The sequence below is a fragment of the Chelonia mydas genome, chromosome 3 (assembly GCF_015237465.2).
Source record: "Chelonia mydas isolate rCheMyd1 chromosome 3, rCheMyd1.pri.v2, whole genome shotgun sequence".
In the NCBI taxonomy this organism is placed as follows: Eukaryota; Metazoa; Chordata; order Testudines; family Cheloniidae; genus Chelonia; species Chelonia mydas.
The window spans coordinates 35349297-35363841 of record NC_057851.1 but is presented as its reverse complement, the minus strand read 5'-3'; the positions used below and the strand labels follow the sequence as shown (position 1 = coordinate 35363841).

The following is a 14545-nucleotide window of genomic DNA, read 5'->3' as shown; positions in this document are numbered from 1 at the left end:
CACTAGTCGCTGGGCAGAGTCAGCCACGGAGGCAGCATCATTAGTTGCCAGGCAGAGTCTCCTATGGAGGTAGCATCACTTTTTTCCACAATGAATAAAAGCAAGTCAAAATACCGAACACAACTATCTGATGCACACCTTGCTGCAATCCTGAAGGTTTCAACTGCTCAGTCACTGAGGCCAAACATTAACAAACCGACAGAATTGAAGCATTGCCAGGTGTCTGGCAAACACTAAAAGCTCTCCGGCAGGCAAAGAATTGAATGACAGTTTTATTATTTCTAAGAAATTTTTTAAAAAAATACAACATAAATGTTTTTTCTGAACACCATCTTCAGTGACATTACTGGCCCCCTGGGAGGTTTGAGGGCTGGCCCTAGCCTTAGCCCTAAGGTAAAATGAGTTTGAGACCCCTGCTTTAAACATATATAATACATCTCCATAAAACAATTCTGCGGGTGAAGTTAGTGCTCATACATGAAACACAGGCAAGACTCTGACATAGTGCCAGAAGGGGTTTTACAAAAGTACTGTTTAGTCCTCTGCAATGCATCTCCAATACATCTCATGATTGACCTGTATCACTTTTGCTATTCTCCATTCTTGGCCCTTCTTGAACAGAAACCAGAAACTGTTTGATTTTGTAATGTGCCAAAACAGCTCATTAAGCAGGACTTGCAAGTGAATGAGGACAGACACAAGGATGAATTTAAAATATTAGGCCAAAACTTTATTAAACTTAATATGGAGGAAGGGTACTATGTGTCCCATCTCCCTGTACCACCCATTGAAGTAGGTCCAGTGCAGGGTTTACAGGTCTCCTACTACCTACCATCACTCAGGACCATACCCACCCCTAAAATGGGGAGCTGAAATGGAGCAAGAGCCTTGAGAAACCCTGGGCAATGTTTTCAATGAATGATTGTGGGAAGCAAGGAGCCAATTAGCTCCCATCTCCCTCTGTCCAGGAGGGATGGCGGAGTGTCCAGGAGAAGAAGAGTCCTACGCCTGCATAGAGTCCACAGTTGCCAACTTTCACGCACCCTGATTTTCATAATAAAACAAAAATCAAGCTAATCCCATTTCAAAACAAGGCCAAAACAAGCCAATCCCTAAGAACCCCAATACTCTATGTGACTAGATTCCCCCCCCCCCCCCCCCCCCGCATGCTGTTTGGGACTGTGATGGGCCTGCTCTGCACCCCTGACTCTCTCCCTCCCTTGCCCTTGCTTGCTGGGAGCCGATCAAAAAAAAAAAAGTAGTAACAAGCTACAACAGGAAACAAGGTACAAACCAAACAAGCAACAAGCCAAAAATTAGCCAACAAGCAACTCACAAGCCAATTAAGCCAAAAACAAACCCAATTTCTGCATTTTTTTTCCAGGGTTTGGCATGTCTGATAGACTCCCTTTTTCATTCTAAAGCTGTCTGGCACATTACAGGTCCATTCAAGTCTTCCACCCATTAAACTGGGTGAGTGGCATCGTTATTTTTGTTTTGAGCATCTTAAGTCAGGTCTCTAAAGATCAGACACTAGAACAACAGCACCATTTAATTCTCTTCTTCCTTCCCTCATATACTACTAAAGATAATCTACATTATTACTCTGATTAAATGGTATAATACAATCAATGGTATAATACAATCAATATAATGGGTTGATAATTTCTAGGACTGCAATAACTAGATGGTGATGTAAATGAAGTTGCAAAAATGCACAGGAAATACAAACCTGCAGTTAATGTATAAAAGCAAATGTACTTCATTATGAAAATGGTCTTCTGATTAATAAAAAAAACAAACAATTCTGTATCTAAAATCTATTTACCTGGTGACCCAAAGTATCTAAGAGTAACTTCTTGAGTTTTCACTTCTCCTGCCACATTTTTCGCCATGCACTGGTAAATACCCTGGTCTGTCTCTTGAGTATTCTGAATCATCAGAGTGCCATCATCTAGCAAGTTGAGACGGGAATCTGTTTTCATACTGAGCTCATTACTGTAAAGACAGAAATCTTCTGAACTAAAACTTTTAAATCAAAAGCACAGAAAAAACATATCAAAGAAAAAAAGTCTAATTGTATTAACAAATGTAACCTACAAGAATAAATCTTTAGCGTCTTAAGTCCACTGGTAAGTGTAATAATAGAACTTTTAGTCTTAAATTAACAAAAAGCAGCAGAGATGAATACCAAACAGTGTGACATTTTAAAAAATGTAAACATTCTGACTTCAGAACTGAAAAGCTTGACTAATCTTATAAGTATAAATGTTTTATACAGTTTGGAGGAAAAAACAAAGAGTGAGTTACACACATCCATTTCCATTTTTTATTCAGGATATCAATTGTTCTCATTGCCAAACATCTCTAAATGTCTCAAGCCAGTGTCAATAAACCCACACTCGAATCTCTCTTATTTCTTCTTAAAACTCTTTCATATGTGGATTTTGAACACATGCTTTTGTTGATTATAAAAAGGTGATGTTTTCAGTGTTGAGATTTTAAAGGTTTTTTTTTTTTTAAAATCTATAAAATATTTTACCATCTCATGTTTAAAAGTAGCTCTCTAGGTTTCTCTTTGATTTGTTAAAGTGACATTAATTCAGGATGGAAATTGATCTTCTAGCTACAGCATAGGGTCTGCAGACAGATATCACATAGTAGGTAATGAAACAATGGGTGCACTTGGACAAAATGCACCAACACCTGCTGCACCTGCAAACTCCTCATTTGCATGCACCTGCAAACTACATATTACATGCATTTATAGCATTACCTGATCTTTATATACAAAAGCCTATTAGTATAGTTACAGTAGAGTTTTGCAGGTCTCTGAAATTTTGTGGGTGCAAGTGCAGTTGAAAAAATTGCCCATGGTATCATGATATCATATATCAAGTTCCTTACTATAAAAAGGCTTTTTATTATAAAAAGAAAAGGAGGACTTGTGGCACCTTAGAGACTAACCAATTTATTTGAGCATGAGCTTTCGTGAGGGTGAGCTGTAGCTCTCGAAAGCTCATGCTCAAATAAATTGGTTAGTCTCTAAGGTGCCACAAGTCCTCCTTTTCTTTTTGCGACTACAGACTAACACGGCTGTTACTCTGAAACTGCTCTTTATTATATGATTGTTATACTTTGAATTGCAAAGAAACCAGATCTAGTTATAATTGCCATTATATTAACTTTTTATAATACTAATATGATGTTCTTAAGTTCATGTTTGTGTACATGAATGGTGAATTTCATACACCAACTGTAAAGCAAACATATACAAACAATTTCTCTCTCTCTCCTTTTCTTCCTTAACTTACTTGTTTCGAAGCCAGATAATTTCTGGTTTGGGATTGCCTTCAGCTCTGCAAGTGAAGTACACTGTATTCCCTGAGGTAACGTCCACATCCTGAGGTTCCGACGTAATTCTTGGCCTCTCTGTATCAACAATAAACGGTATCAAGGAAACCTTGCTTGTTTTAAAACGATTAAAGTAAATAATTAAATATTTATTTTCCCCCCACACTGTATGTAGATGAACATTTTTCACAAATGTTTCAAGTAAAAATACTTCATAGATTCAATCAAGATTAAACACATTTTTCTCTACACAAAATTATCATTGGTTTTCTGACCTCTCTCAACATTTACTACTGTCAATTTAGAAAACTGAAAAATGGCTTGTGTCAAGGTTCCTTCCCCACTCTGAACTCTAGGGTACAGATGTGGGGACCTGCATGAAAAGCCCCTAAGCTTACTTTTACCAGCTTCGGTTAGAACTTCCCCAAGGTACAAACTATTTTACCCTTGGACTTCCACTGCCACCACCAAACTTTATCTGGGTTCCTCAGAAAACGTAGTTTGGACACGTCTTTTCCCCCAAAATCCTCCCAACCCTTGCACCCCACTTCCTGGAGAAGGTTTGGTAAAAATCCTCACCAATTTGCATAGGTGACCACAGACCCAAACCCTTGGATCTTAGAACAATGAAAAAAGCATTCAGTTTCCTTACAAGAAGACTTTTAATAGAAGTAAAAAAGAATCATCTCTGTAAAATCAGAATGGTAAATACCTTACAGGGTAATTAGATTCAAAACATAGAGAATCCCTCTAGGCTAAACCTTAAGTTACAAAAAAGACACACAGACAGGAATAGTCATTCTATTCAGCACAGCTATTTTCTCAGCCATTTAAAGAAATCATAATCTAACACATACCTAGCTAGATTACTTACTAAGTTCTAAGACTCCATTCCCGTTCTGTCCCCGGCAAAAGCATCATACAGACGGACACAGACCCTTTGTTTTTCTCCCTCCTCCCAGCTTTTGAAAGTATCTTGTCTCCTCATTGGTCATTTTGGTCAGGTGCCAGCGAGGTTACCTTTAGCTTCTTAACCCTTTACAGGTGAGAGGATTTTTCCTCTGGCCAGGAGGGATTTTAAAGGCATTTACCCTTCCCTTTATATTTATGACAGCTTGTGTAAATTTATATAAGATTCTGTAGCAAAGAATTTGTATATATTTAGTTTTACAGAGATTTGATTTGCATTACAAGAGCGAGGTTCTAGCCAACACAGTGCCATTTAAAACTATACTGGCTAGTGGAATATTTTTGGGCTATAGCATGGCAAAGTATTGCAACATAAGTAACAGTAACTTTACAGTAACAAAACTCTTCAGTATATGTGTAGACTAAGCTTCTCAAACTTGATTGAGTGATAGAAATCCAATGACCTAATCTTACTCCCACTGACGTCTATGAGAGATTTAACACTGACTTCAGAGGAATCAGGAACAATTCCTTAATGATCCCGTTTCCTTCCCTCTTTGCATTGTCTGAGGAGCAATGTAGTATAAAAAATATTAAACTTCAAAACTGACCACTAAAGACTCCAGCTTGCATTCTTTTTATGTTCAGGTATCCTTTTGGAGTCAACAGGGGTTTTGAATGCAAAGAAGGCAAGCTCAGAAGCCAGCTTTGTGTATTCCATTGCTTATCATACAAATGTACAAAGTAATCTCTCCAGTATACTTTCTGGTTTTATCTTCACTAAGTGTTCAATTATTTCATGTCTGCACATCCCTTATACAGACGTATTTATTGTTGAATTTTTGGCATCTTGACTACTTAAGGTTATCATCCTGTGTTTACTGTGGTCCATTATCCACAAAGAAACATAGGAACCTAGATCCCAGATTTAGGTGCCACTGTGACCCACAAAACCCTTGCTTGGCTGCCATCTAACCCTGTAGGTGCCTAAACTTACTCAGTGCCTAAATTTCCATGGAAAAAGTTCCCTAGGTGCCTAAGTTTCTGCCTCTGGGAATGGACACAACACCCTGGATGCCTGTCTCACACCTAAGCCCGAGAGGGATCCTCAAACCATGTGAAAACAGATGCTCCTCTGCCTATCTTGCCTGATCCAGTAGGCATGCTATGAGTATGCCTACCAGACCGAGGAGGAAGAGGTGGTGTTGGTTCCAGTGCTGTCTCTCTTAACTTTTAGCCCAGTGATTAGAGTACTCATCAGGATGTGAGACCCCCACAGCTTCAATTCCTCCCTCTGCCTGATGGGGCCAAAGGATTTGAACAAAGGTCTCTCAGCAGAGTAACCTAACTGCTGGGCTATGAGATATTCTGATATGGATCTCTCTCAATTTCTACAGCTGAAGCAGACAAATACAGAAAGCTGTTAAGGAAAAAAAAATCTTTTCAGGATGATCGTGCTCAGTTCTTAGGCTTATTCCCCCTCATGGGGCTTGTCTACGCTGAGAAATGGAATTGTGCCATTGCACTATCAACTAATGTGATGTTAAAGAGAGGCAGGAGACAGAAGGAGAGGTGAAGAGACTATATTAAAAAGTGAGCAAGTGGAGATATAGGAGGAAAAGCAGAACAGTATGGTCAAAGAAGCCGAGAGCAGAGACTGAGTGGAGTGAGTGATCATCTGTATCAAAAAGCAGCAGACAGACTGTGGGGAAGGGATACAGAGAAGATATACTTGGAGATGGCCAGAAAGTAGCTATTGGCATCACTGGCCAAAACAATGGGGAAAAACTCCCATGAAAAACATAGGTGGTTTTGGAAATATTTAAATTTTTTTCTTGAACATTAAGTGGAAAACTCACCACAGTTAAGTTCTTCTGGTGTTATTGTGGCCACCGATCGTCCCTGGATCCTCCTTGGATACTCACAAGTAGCTGCTGCTTGAGCATTACCAGATTCTGCATATGTCTTCAACAAATCTGCCAGCCATAGGATTTCACAGTCACAATGCAGAGCATTTGAATCCAAACGCCTGTGTAAAATGGGTATCATCCATTATTCTTCCTAATCAGCTGGAACAATTGATTAGATTTTATATGACCTGGCAATATTCCCCGTCTATTTATTCTTACATACAAAAACCTACATTAAAAGAAAGCCATCTAGGTCCCCTTGTGCATATACATTATGATACAGTCTTTAATTACATCATCAAATACTATCCCCCCCCCCCGTAGACCAATACTCAATCACTGTACAGGACAGACAGCGCTCTCTGTCTCAGACTATTCAATACTTTTTATCCTCATCATTCAATAATAGTTCCCTCACCTATCCTACCTACAGACCCCAATTTGGTCACTGTTTTTGAGGACACCTAACTCTACACAAAATGGCTGAAAGGAGAACTCCCTTTTTAACCGTTAGACCAGTGCTTAGGAAACTCCTCCAGGATGCGGGAAATCCTGGTTCAACTCCCTTGTCTGCAATGAGAAGAGATTTGAACATGAGTTTCTCACCTCTCAGGTTAGTGCCTAACTATTGGACTATGGAGTCACTCTCACTCATTCTCTGGCCCAATTCATAATTAATTATTTATATACATAATGGAACAGCTTCAACAGGTGAGGCTGAGAGAGACCCACATGAGAATATCCCATAGTCCAATAGCTAAGGGCACTCATCTGAGAGGTGGGCCACCCATGTTCAAATACCTTCCCCTTGTCAGGCAGAGGGAGGAATTGAACTGCGGGTCTCCCACATTCCGGATGAGTGCCTTAAACACTGGACTAATGGTCATAAGGGAGGCTACTGCCTTCTTCTCTGGGCCATTTTGAATAGAGGTAGGCATGTGCCTCCTCCATTCTCGAGGGGAATGGATCTTAGGTGCCTAATGCTCTGAGAGAGTCAGGGCTTAGGACACAATGATCTCCATGGCATCTGCTATTGGCTAACTTACATGACTTCCCGCTGAGCATGCTCGTTTTTGTGGAGCCCATTATTAGGCTTCTATCTCTCCTCATTCATTGTATAGGCAGCCTAGGCAACTAACTCAGGGTTTGAGGATTCCACTGGGTAGCTAGCACCTGAAAGTTAAGTGTTGCAATGACTACGTCCCTTTGTGAACTTGGGCCAAAGTGCCTACGTCACTTTAGATCATTTTACGCCTAGTCTCTACAGTTTAGGAAGGATCTAGAAAAAGCAACCTCGAGAAAATACAATGGGCAACAAATCTTATAAAAGATGATCAAAGGAATTTAAAACAGTAGGAGGAAAGATTGTAGAAGCTGAGTTTATTTAGTCTACAAAACAGAAGACTCATTGCAGACAAGGCCACAGTCTATACATAAATTCAAGATAATAAAGCAAGGAAGGGGTTTAGTCACAGTCACAAAAGACTGGAGAATATAGATCATGGAAGGAAAAGTTTAGACTAGGTTCTTTAATGGTAAGAACAATTAGGCAGTGGAACAGACTGCCAAAGGATGTGAACACTTTAAGATGAGACATAAGTATAATTAGACTATTTCAATTCTTTCTGTATGTACATTTAATTTACTTACAGTCTCTTCATAGATTCCAGATGACTAAATGTCCCAGGAACTAAATGAGCTATTCTGTTATTATGCAAAAATCTGTTAAAAACACAGAGGAGTTCATGTATGAGTTCAGATTTTGAAATGTTTTCATTCCATATACATTCTTCTGGAATTCCTTAAAGAGATATGAATTTTACAACATGCAAATAAGCATTTTTTAAATCAACTTTCTTCTGCTACTTTTTTTTTTTTTTTTTTTTTTTAAAGGCTTCCCTTTCCTCATCTCCTCCTCCATCCAAGAAAGAAACATTTTTAGTCAACACTGGAGATAAAACTACATAAAACATGACAGACAAGTGGGGGGAAGTAATCAAATAAGCCATTTATACAAAAATTTAATCCTCCTATGTCATGTTTCATACAATCTATTTTATGATAGACTAACGTCAATCACGATGGTTTTGAACTCATTTTGAGATTGCAAATTGTACACAAAACTGTGTTATTAAACCATTTCCCCAATCTAGGGCCTGACCAGAAGTCACTGGGAGATAAAGGTGCTCCACGCTTGCCAGAAGGTGCTCAGCACTTCGCTCCTCAGTCTCTTACACCATGAAAGTTTCAGTACAAAATAAAAGCTGCATTAAAGATAAGAAAGTTTTTTCTCACTTTTCACACTATTGATCTGGGTCAGACAAAGAAGCTATTTGACTACTGCAGTTTACCAACATTTCCAAACAAAAATAAAACTTACAGTCTTTCAAGTTTTGGAAGATGCGTAAAGGATTCAGGTTCCAATGTTTCTATGTGATTAAAGTGCAGATACCTGTAAATGTTTTAAACAAAACATCACTGAAATAATGTATTTAATGAAAGTAGTACTGTGCAGCTAGAAACTTGGTATGTAAAGGACTTCTCATGCTGCCGAACACATCTGTAAATGACTACAGGTTAATAATGTAATAGCATAATTGTCTTTTGGATTATACACTTTTCCATGAAAGAAAGAGGCCTTACATAATAGGAAGGTTTTAAAAGTTGCTATTATATTGGTAAAAATAACAATATATTAATATCAACTCATCATACTTCAAACAATCTTCTGTCAAAACTAAATATTTACAAAAATCTTATGGGACAATCAGTAAGCCCATGTGCATCATAGGACTGATAAGAAAAGACAGATTATAGTATTTGCAAAAAACATAAGCTCACAGATCCAAAAAAACATTTTTTTCATAAAAAGCCAGATAGGTATTATCAACTAATATTAGAAATGCAAAACCAGTATCTTTTCTACAAGTTTTGGATCAACCTGTTAATATGTAATAAAACTTGTTTTATTTACAGTAGGATCAGGGCTTTTAGAGAAATATTGGCTTTACATTTTCTGACCCCCTCTCCTTCAACTATCATATTTTCCTAGTGAGTCCTACCACCCAGACCACCATATGAAGTCACTTGATTTATTTTATGAAGTTGAATAAATGAATACGAAACAATTTTCTGTAGGAAAAAGTTATAGCTTTATTAGTAAAGATTTGCAACCTTCAATGGACATGCCAACAGTTTTTGGTATCCAGCCTTTTGAATGTCATGAGAATGACTGAAACCTTTCCAAAGATGCTGTCCCAAGAGAGGTCTTTTGCCTGTAATACCACTGCCCTATCAGTAAGTTGTGGCAATTCTAACCTCCTCTTTTCCCCCCTCAAAAAAAAAAAAAAAAAAAAAATTAAACACTCCTCTCCTCTAACCAGAAGCATACTATTCTCAGACAAATTCATAAACACAAAATCAGTGCAGGTGGGCTGTATCACCAACTGGACAGATCACCCCTACAAAAGTTTACCCAATAGTTATTACTGTCTGATGTATGAATAGACATCTAACTGCAACATTAAAAAGAAAAAGATACCCTCTATTTGGTGTATATATTGGCTATTAAAAGTTCCTTCTGGAGTACAAAAGCCTTGGATATTAAAAAATACTTGGCACTTATGGAAGGTCTGAATCTGCAATCCTTACTCACATGAATAGTTCCACTAATGGTAACAGGCTATTCATGATCAAGGGCTGCAAGGTTAGGTTCATACTGGTTTATAAATTTTAGTGAGTATTAACAGTTCTGTCAGAAATGTGTTAACCACACTTTACAGATGAGTAAACAGGAAGCAGAGCTGCGGGAGCAGCCTGGGAAAGGATTTGTGAATATGCTTGTAATCAGGATGCTGATTACATCCTGCCCCACTTTTCTCCCCCAACATGAATGTTTCGGGAGGAGCTTAATGGAAATATGGAAAAAACAGTAATTAAAAACAAACTAAAAAAAAACCACCACCACCGAAAAACCAACTCCTCAGCATGAGAAGATGGAAGACATTTAAAGAGCAGAAACTTTTTCTTGGAAACACTCTGAACATGTTTCAGCTCCAGACCAAAGAGCAAGGTCCACATGGCCAGATATTGGACATCAAGTGGGCAGAGGGATGGGGAAAAAAAACCAGTGGGGATAAATAATCTCAGAAACCACTGCCCTGTAAAACTACTCCTTTCACAGTACAGGGCCACATACATGGTTTAGCAACCAGACAAGACAATAATCCAATGTTGATGGGCTGCTGACAGGAAAGAGGCACATCAGCCTCAGCACTATCATCAAGGAGAAAGTGTACACCAATAAGTGGTGCCAGCAGGGAGACCAGAGAAACAGCCAAAGCAATAAGACTAGGTTAATGTGACAAGTGAAATTTTAACGTCAAATCTATTAGACAGCCAATAAATCTGGCTTGTGACCTTCTCTCTGCTAAATCATGGAGGAACTCAGAATTTTTTTACACCTGGAGCCAGTGTACCTAGCCAACATACATTCATATGCATAAAGGTTCATACTGTCAATATACATAGCTATTTCTTGTGCAGAAGATAGGGCAGACCTTCAGTATCGATAAATCCTTTCCCCTTTTTGTCTCCTCTGATTCTCTCCCTAAAGTGCTCTCCATCCTTTTCCTGAGAGATTTAACATCTCAGTTTCTTCAGGCACTCACGTGGTTTATAGAAGTTAGGTCACAGAATCAGAAACCAGGCCAAACAGCTAAACTACAGAAATACTCTACTTGATAATGAATAATTCATAACTAGCCATAAACTCAAATATATTTGTGAAGTTATTTGAACTAATTTTGAATAACAAAATATAAATCCTGATCTATTTCTCAGGCAATCCATGGCTAGAGAAGGGGCCAAATCTAAAGAAGAAGAAATTATTTGCAACTAAGAGTTTGACTAGCTCCAGTAGAGGCTAAGGTCACAAATTCAATTCCAAAACTAGGACTACGACTAGAACTCTAGAGTTCCTCGTTCTATGTACTGTGCTGTATTATTTATGACTCTTATTCACTTTTGTTTGTACCAACAACCCATATAAACCTCCTTGTTTAAGTATTTTAAAATTCACCAATCACAAATTTTGCATACATCTGATAAAACAAACCGCCTACCTTGTTTAATGAACAACAGGCTCACACAAAGATCCATCTTGGCACCATTGTTCTTTAATATTTATATCAGCAACGTACCATTGACCTAGTCACTGAAATTTGGATACACAGATGATCTCACACTCTCAATTCAAATGAGTACTTTCACCCAAGCGGAAGCACCCTAGCAGAAGATCTGATCAAGCTGTAGGTGTCTTACAGGTTATGGCAACTATGACCTAATCCTCAAAAACAGCTGTCTCCATGTTCCATCTGATCAACCAACATGCAAAGAAGCACCTGAATGTCACCTTCTGTGACACCAAACTCAGGCACAAGGATTTCCTGAAATATCTTGGGAGTAGTTCTGGATCATAGCCTCACATCCTGCCAACATCTGATGAAGACCACTGCCAACATAAAGGCTAGCAACAATATAATCCACAAACTAACTGCGATCAATTGGGCAGCAGATTTCATATCTTGAAGACAACCACCAGTTGTTGCATCCCCGCATGCCATTAGTCTTTGACTTGAATTGTCTTCTCACTTAAAAAACTTAGTGCACAGGCATTCACGCATCATAGACATGAGAACACATCATGCCATGATATCATCATCAGCTACAATGGACAGCTATATGGTGCAAGCACTCTAGAATACGGACTGAGTTTAAGTTTATAGTCTGTAGTATAGTTTGAAATCTGTCAATTGTTCTTGTCTAATAATACCTCCAGATCTTTTGGGGGGGGGGGGTAGGGATGGGGGGGTGTTTAAATCCATAGTTAATACCAATTATGTACTGAATGTTTAAGTATGTCAGCAATAATATTACACTGAGTGTTTAAAAAGGCCATTGTGAACAGTTTTATTCAAAACTGATCAAAAGAACTTCTGCATTTGTTTTGCAAAATGCTCCCCTTTTACTATTACTATTTATTGTAGGTATTGTGCTAGTGCATATTATGTATTATTCTTATTACTATTATTATTTATTTATATTACCATAGCATCTAGGTACCCAAGTCAGAGGCCCCAATCAAGTTCCCATTATGCTAGATGCTGTACAAACACATAATAAAAAGGCAGTCTTTGTTCCAAAGAAGTTGTCATCTTTTTATACCAACATTTCAAAACCACAGAAAACTTAATAGAAAAAATCACGATAAATATTGGTTTCAGAAACTGTAGTATAGTATGTAAGATTTCACACTATTACTGACTCAGTTAACAAAGAACATGTACATCTGTATGCAGGCTGAATGCATAGCTCTTATATTAGAACAGGTGAAGTTATAACAAGCAGAAGCATGTTAATATGAAAATCATATACATAATTAACATTCTACTAAAATTAAATAGCTAAAACTTCAATAATTCAATTAGCATTATGGAAAGGAAGGCTTCTCTTGTTAGAAGGATTTCACAGAAAAGGTTTTATTCTCCTTGTGCGAAAAGTACTATAGCATTGCTCTTTAGAATATGTTAGTTACTTGGGAGGAAAGATGTGGGGAAGAGACCACAGGATATAATACATACAAGCACAGAATTTCATTTTATTAAGGAGTCAGCTTCTGTGACCAGGGCTAAAAAAATATCTGTCATCCATCACACTAGGTATCTGTGGCACTTCCAATTTGCCATGACTGACTTAATATTCAGGTATCTAAATAAATTTGACTTGATTTTTCAGTGGTGTTGAGGATGCATGACCCTGCTGACTTTACTGGATTTACGCTGGTACAAAAAAGATCAGAATCTGGTCCAGAGATGCTACTCCAGTTGCTGAATTCAGAGGGTGGGTGGGAGGTTTCTAATGAGTCATTAGGTGAGGATGATGCCAAAGAACCTATGGGAAAAGTGGAATCCTGCCTGCGGACAATGATAGGGGGCTAACTATACTTGTTTTTTCTCTCTCAACATCATAACTTAAGGGAACACAGGTAAGAAACAAACAAAACTTTCTGTTACTCTATTAAATTAAAATGTATACATATATAAATTTTAACTGAATAGAGTAACGATGAAATATACACACACAAAAACTTCCAGTTTCATTCTGTGTGAATGCCAAACAAATATTATGAACTAAATTTTTCCTTTCGATATGTACATGCAATTCTCAGGACTTCAGAAGGAGTTTCACTGTGTACTGGAGTCCAAAATTTGGCTTAGTCAGTAAACCTAGGAAGGAAATTTGTTAATAATTAAAGAAAATAAGAAGCCTGTATTGATCTGAATATAGTGAAGCAGCACAGTGTTGTGGATAAGGCGCTAGACTATCAGATGACTTTGATTTTATTTCCAAGCTCTGCCACTGACCTTCTGTGTAACCTTTCGCAAAACATTTCATATATGTGCCTCAGTTTCCACATCTGTAAATTGAGGATAATAATACTTCCCCTTCCTTTTAATATACACAAATAAAAAGTACTATATAAGATGTAATATTAGCATATACATTTAACAGAATTATATTGTTTCCATAATGGGGAGACTGTTCAAAAGAGCAACTAAGTTATATTCACTGCTTGGGGTAACAAACATAATCCAAGTGAAGCAGGACTTCAGATGTCGATCCACACTTTTACAACTAAAACGGAAACTGTCAAAATCTAAGTTCTAAGACTCTTGAATCCCATATGGAAATGAAGTTGATAAGTAATGACTTGAGACCATCAGTCTTAAGTCATTTCTTAAATTAAATACTACATGACAATTCTCAAACCAGAGAGTCTGTGCACAATTGAGATCTAAACCAGAGGAACATAAAGCATGCGTTATTTACCCCCACGGAGAGTTAAATCTCCCAGTCATAATGCAGATCACTAGTAAGGCAGTGCATGGGAAAACCTGTCTTTTGCCACCTATAGCATCTCACACCTGTGAATAAGCTGAAAGCTTACTATTTTACAGAAGTTAGTACTTTAACAGGAGCACCTAAATAATTAATGTACTATGAAGAAAATAAGATTTGCTATTAGCATGTAAGCAAGCCCTACCAGTTGCTGTCAGTATGCTGCAGTAACCAGTGCTAGAGAGGGAGGAAGAGAAAGGCATTAAGGAGACAAATGACAGTTATCATATGTGTTTCACACTTAGTAACTAAATAGAACCTGTTCCCCTAAAATGCACCGAAGTGCCCTCTAAAATATGCGTATATGGATTGTATAAATGGTGTGTGTGTGTAGTTTTCTTGCATATAAAACTTCATATGACAAAAAAAATGCAGAGACAGGTATGTATAGTACAAATACAGACATATGAATA

General features: G+C 37.9%; 1 protein-coding gene across 2 annotated transcripts in view; it reads right to left on the bottom strand.

The window, feature by feature from the left end:
• Positions 1 to 14545, bottom strand: part of PXDN (peroxidasin) — a 143535-nt gene that overhangs the window by 70012 nt on the left and 58978 nt on the right. For both annotated transcript variants that reach the window (XM_007055687.4, XM_037894158.2), the window contains 5 exons: positions 8554 to 8625; positions 7824 to 7895; positions 6123 to 6292; positions 3315 to 3432; positions 1829 to 1998 (listed from right to left, as the gene is read on the bottom strand). In XM_007055687.4, the coding sequence (XP_007055749.3) occupies positions 1829 to 1998; positions 3315 to 3432; positions 6123 to 6292; positions 7824 to 7895; positions 8554 to 8625 (602 nt within the window). The remainder of the gene's footprint in view (positions 1 to 1828; positions 1999 to 3314; positions 3433 to 6122; positions 6293 to 7823; positions 7896 to 8553; positions 8626 to 14545) is intronic.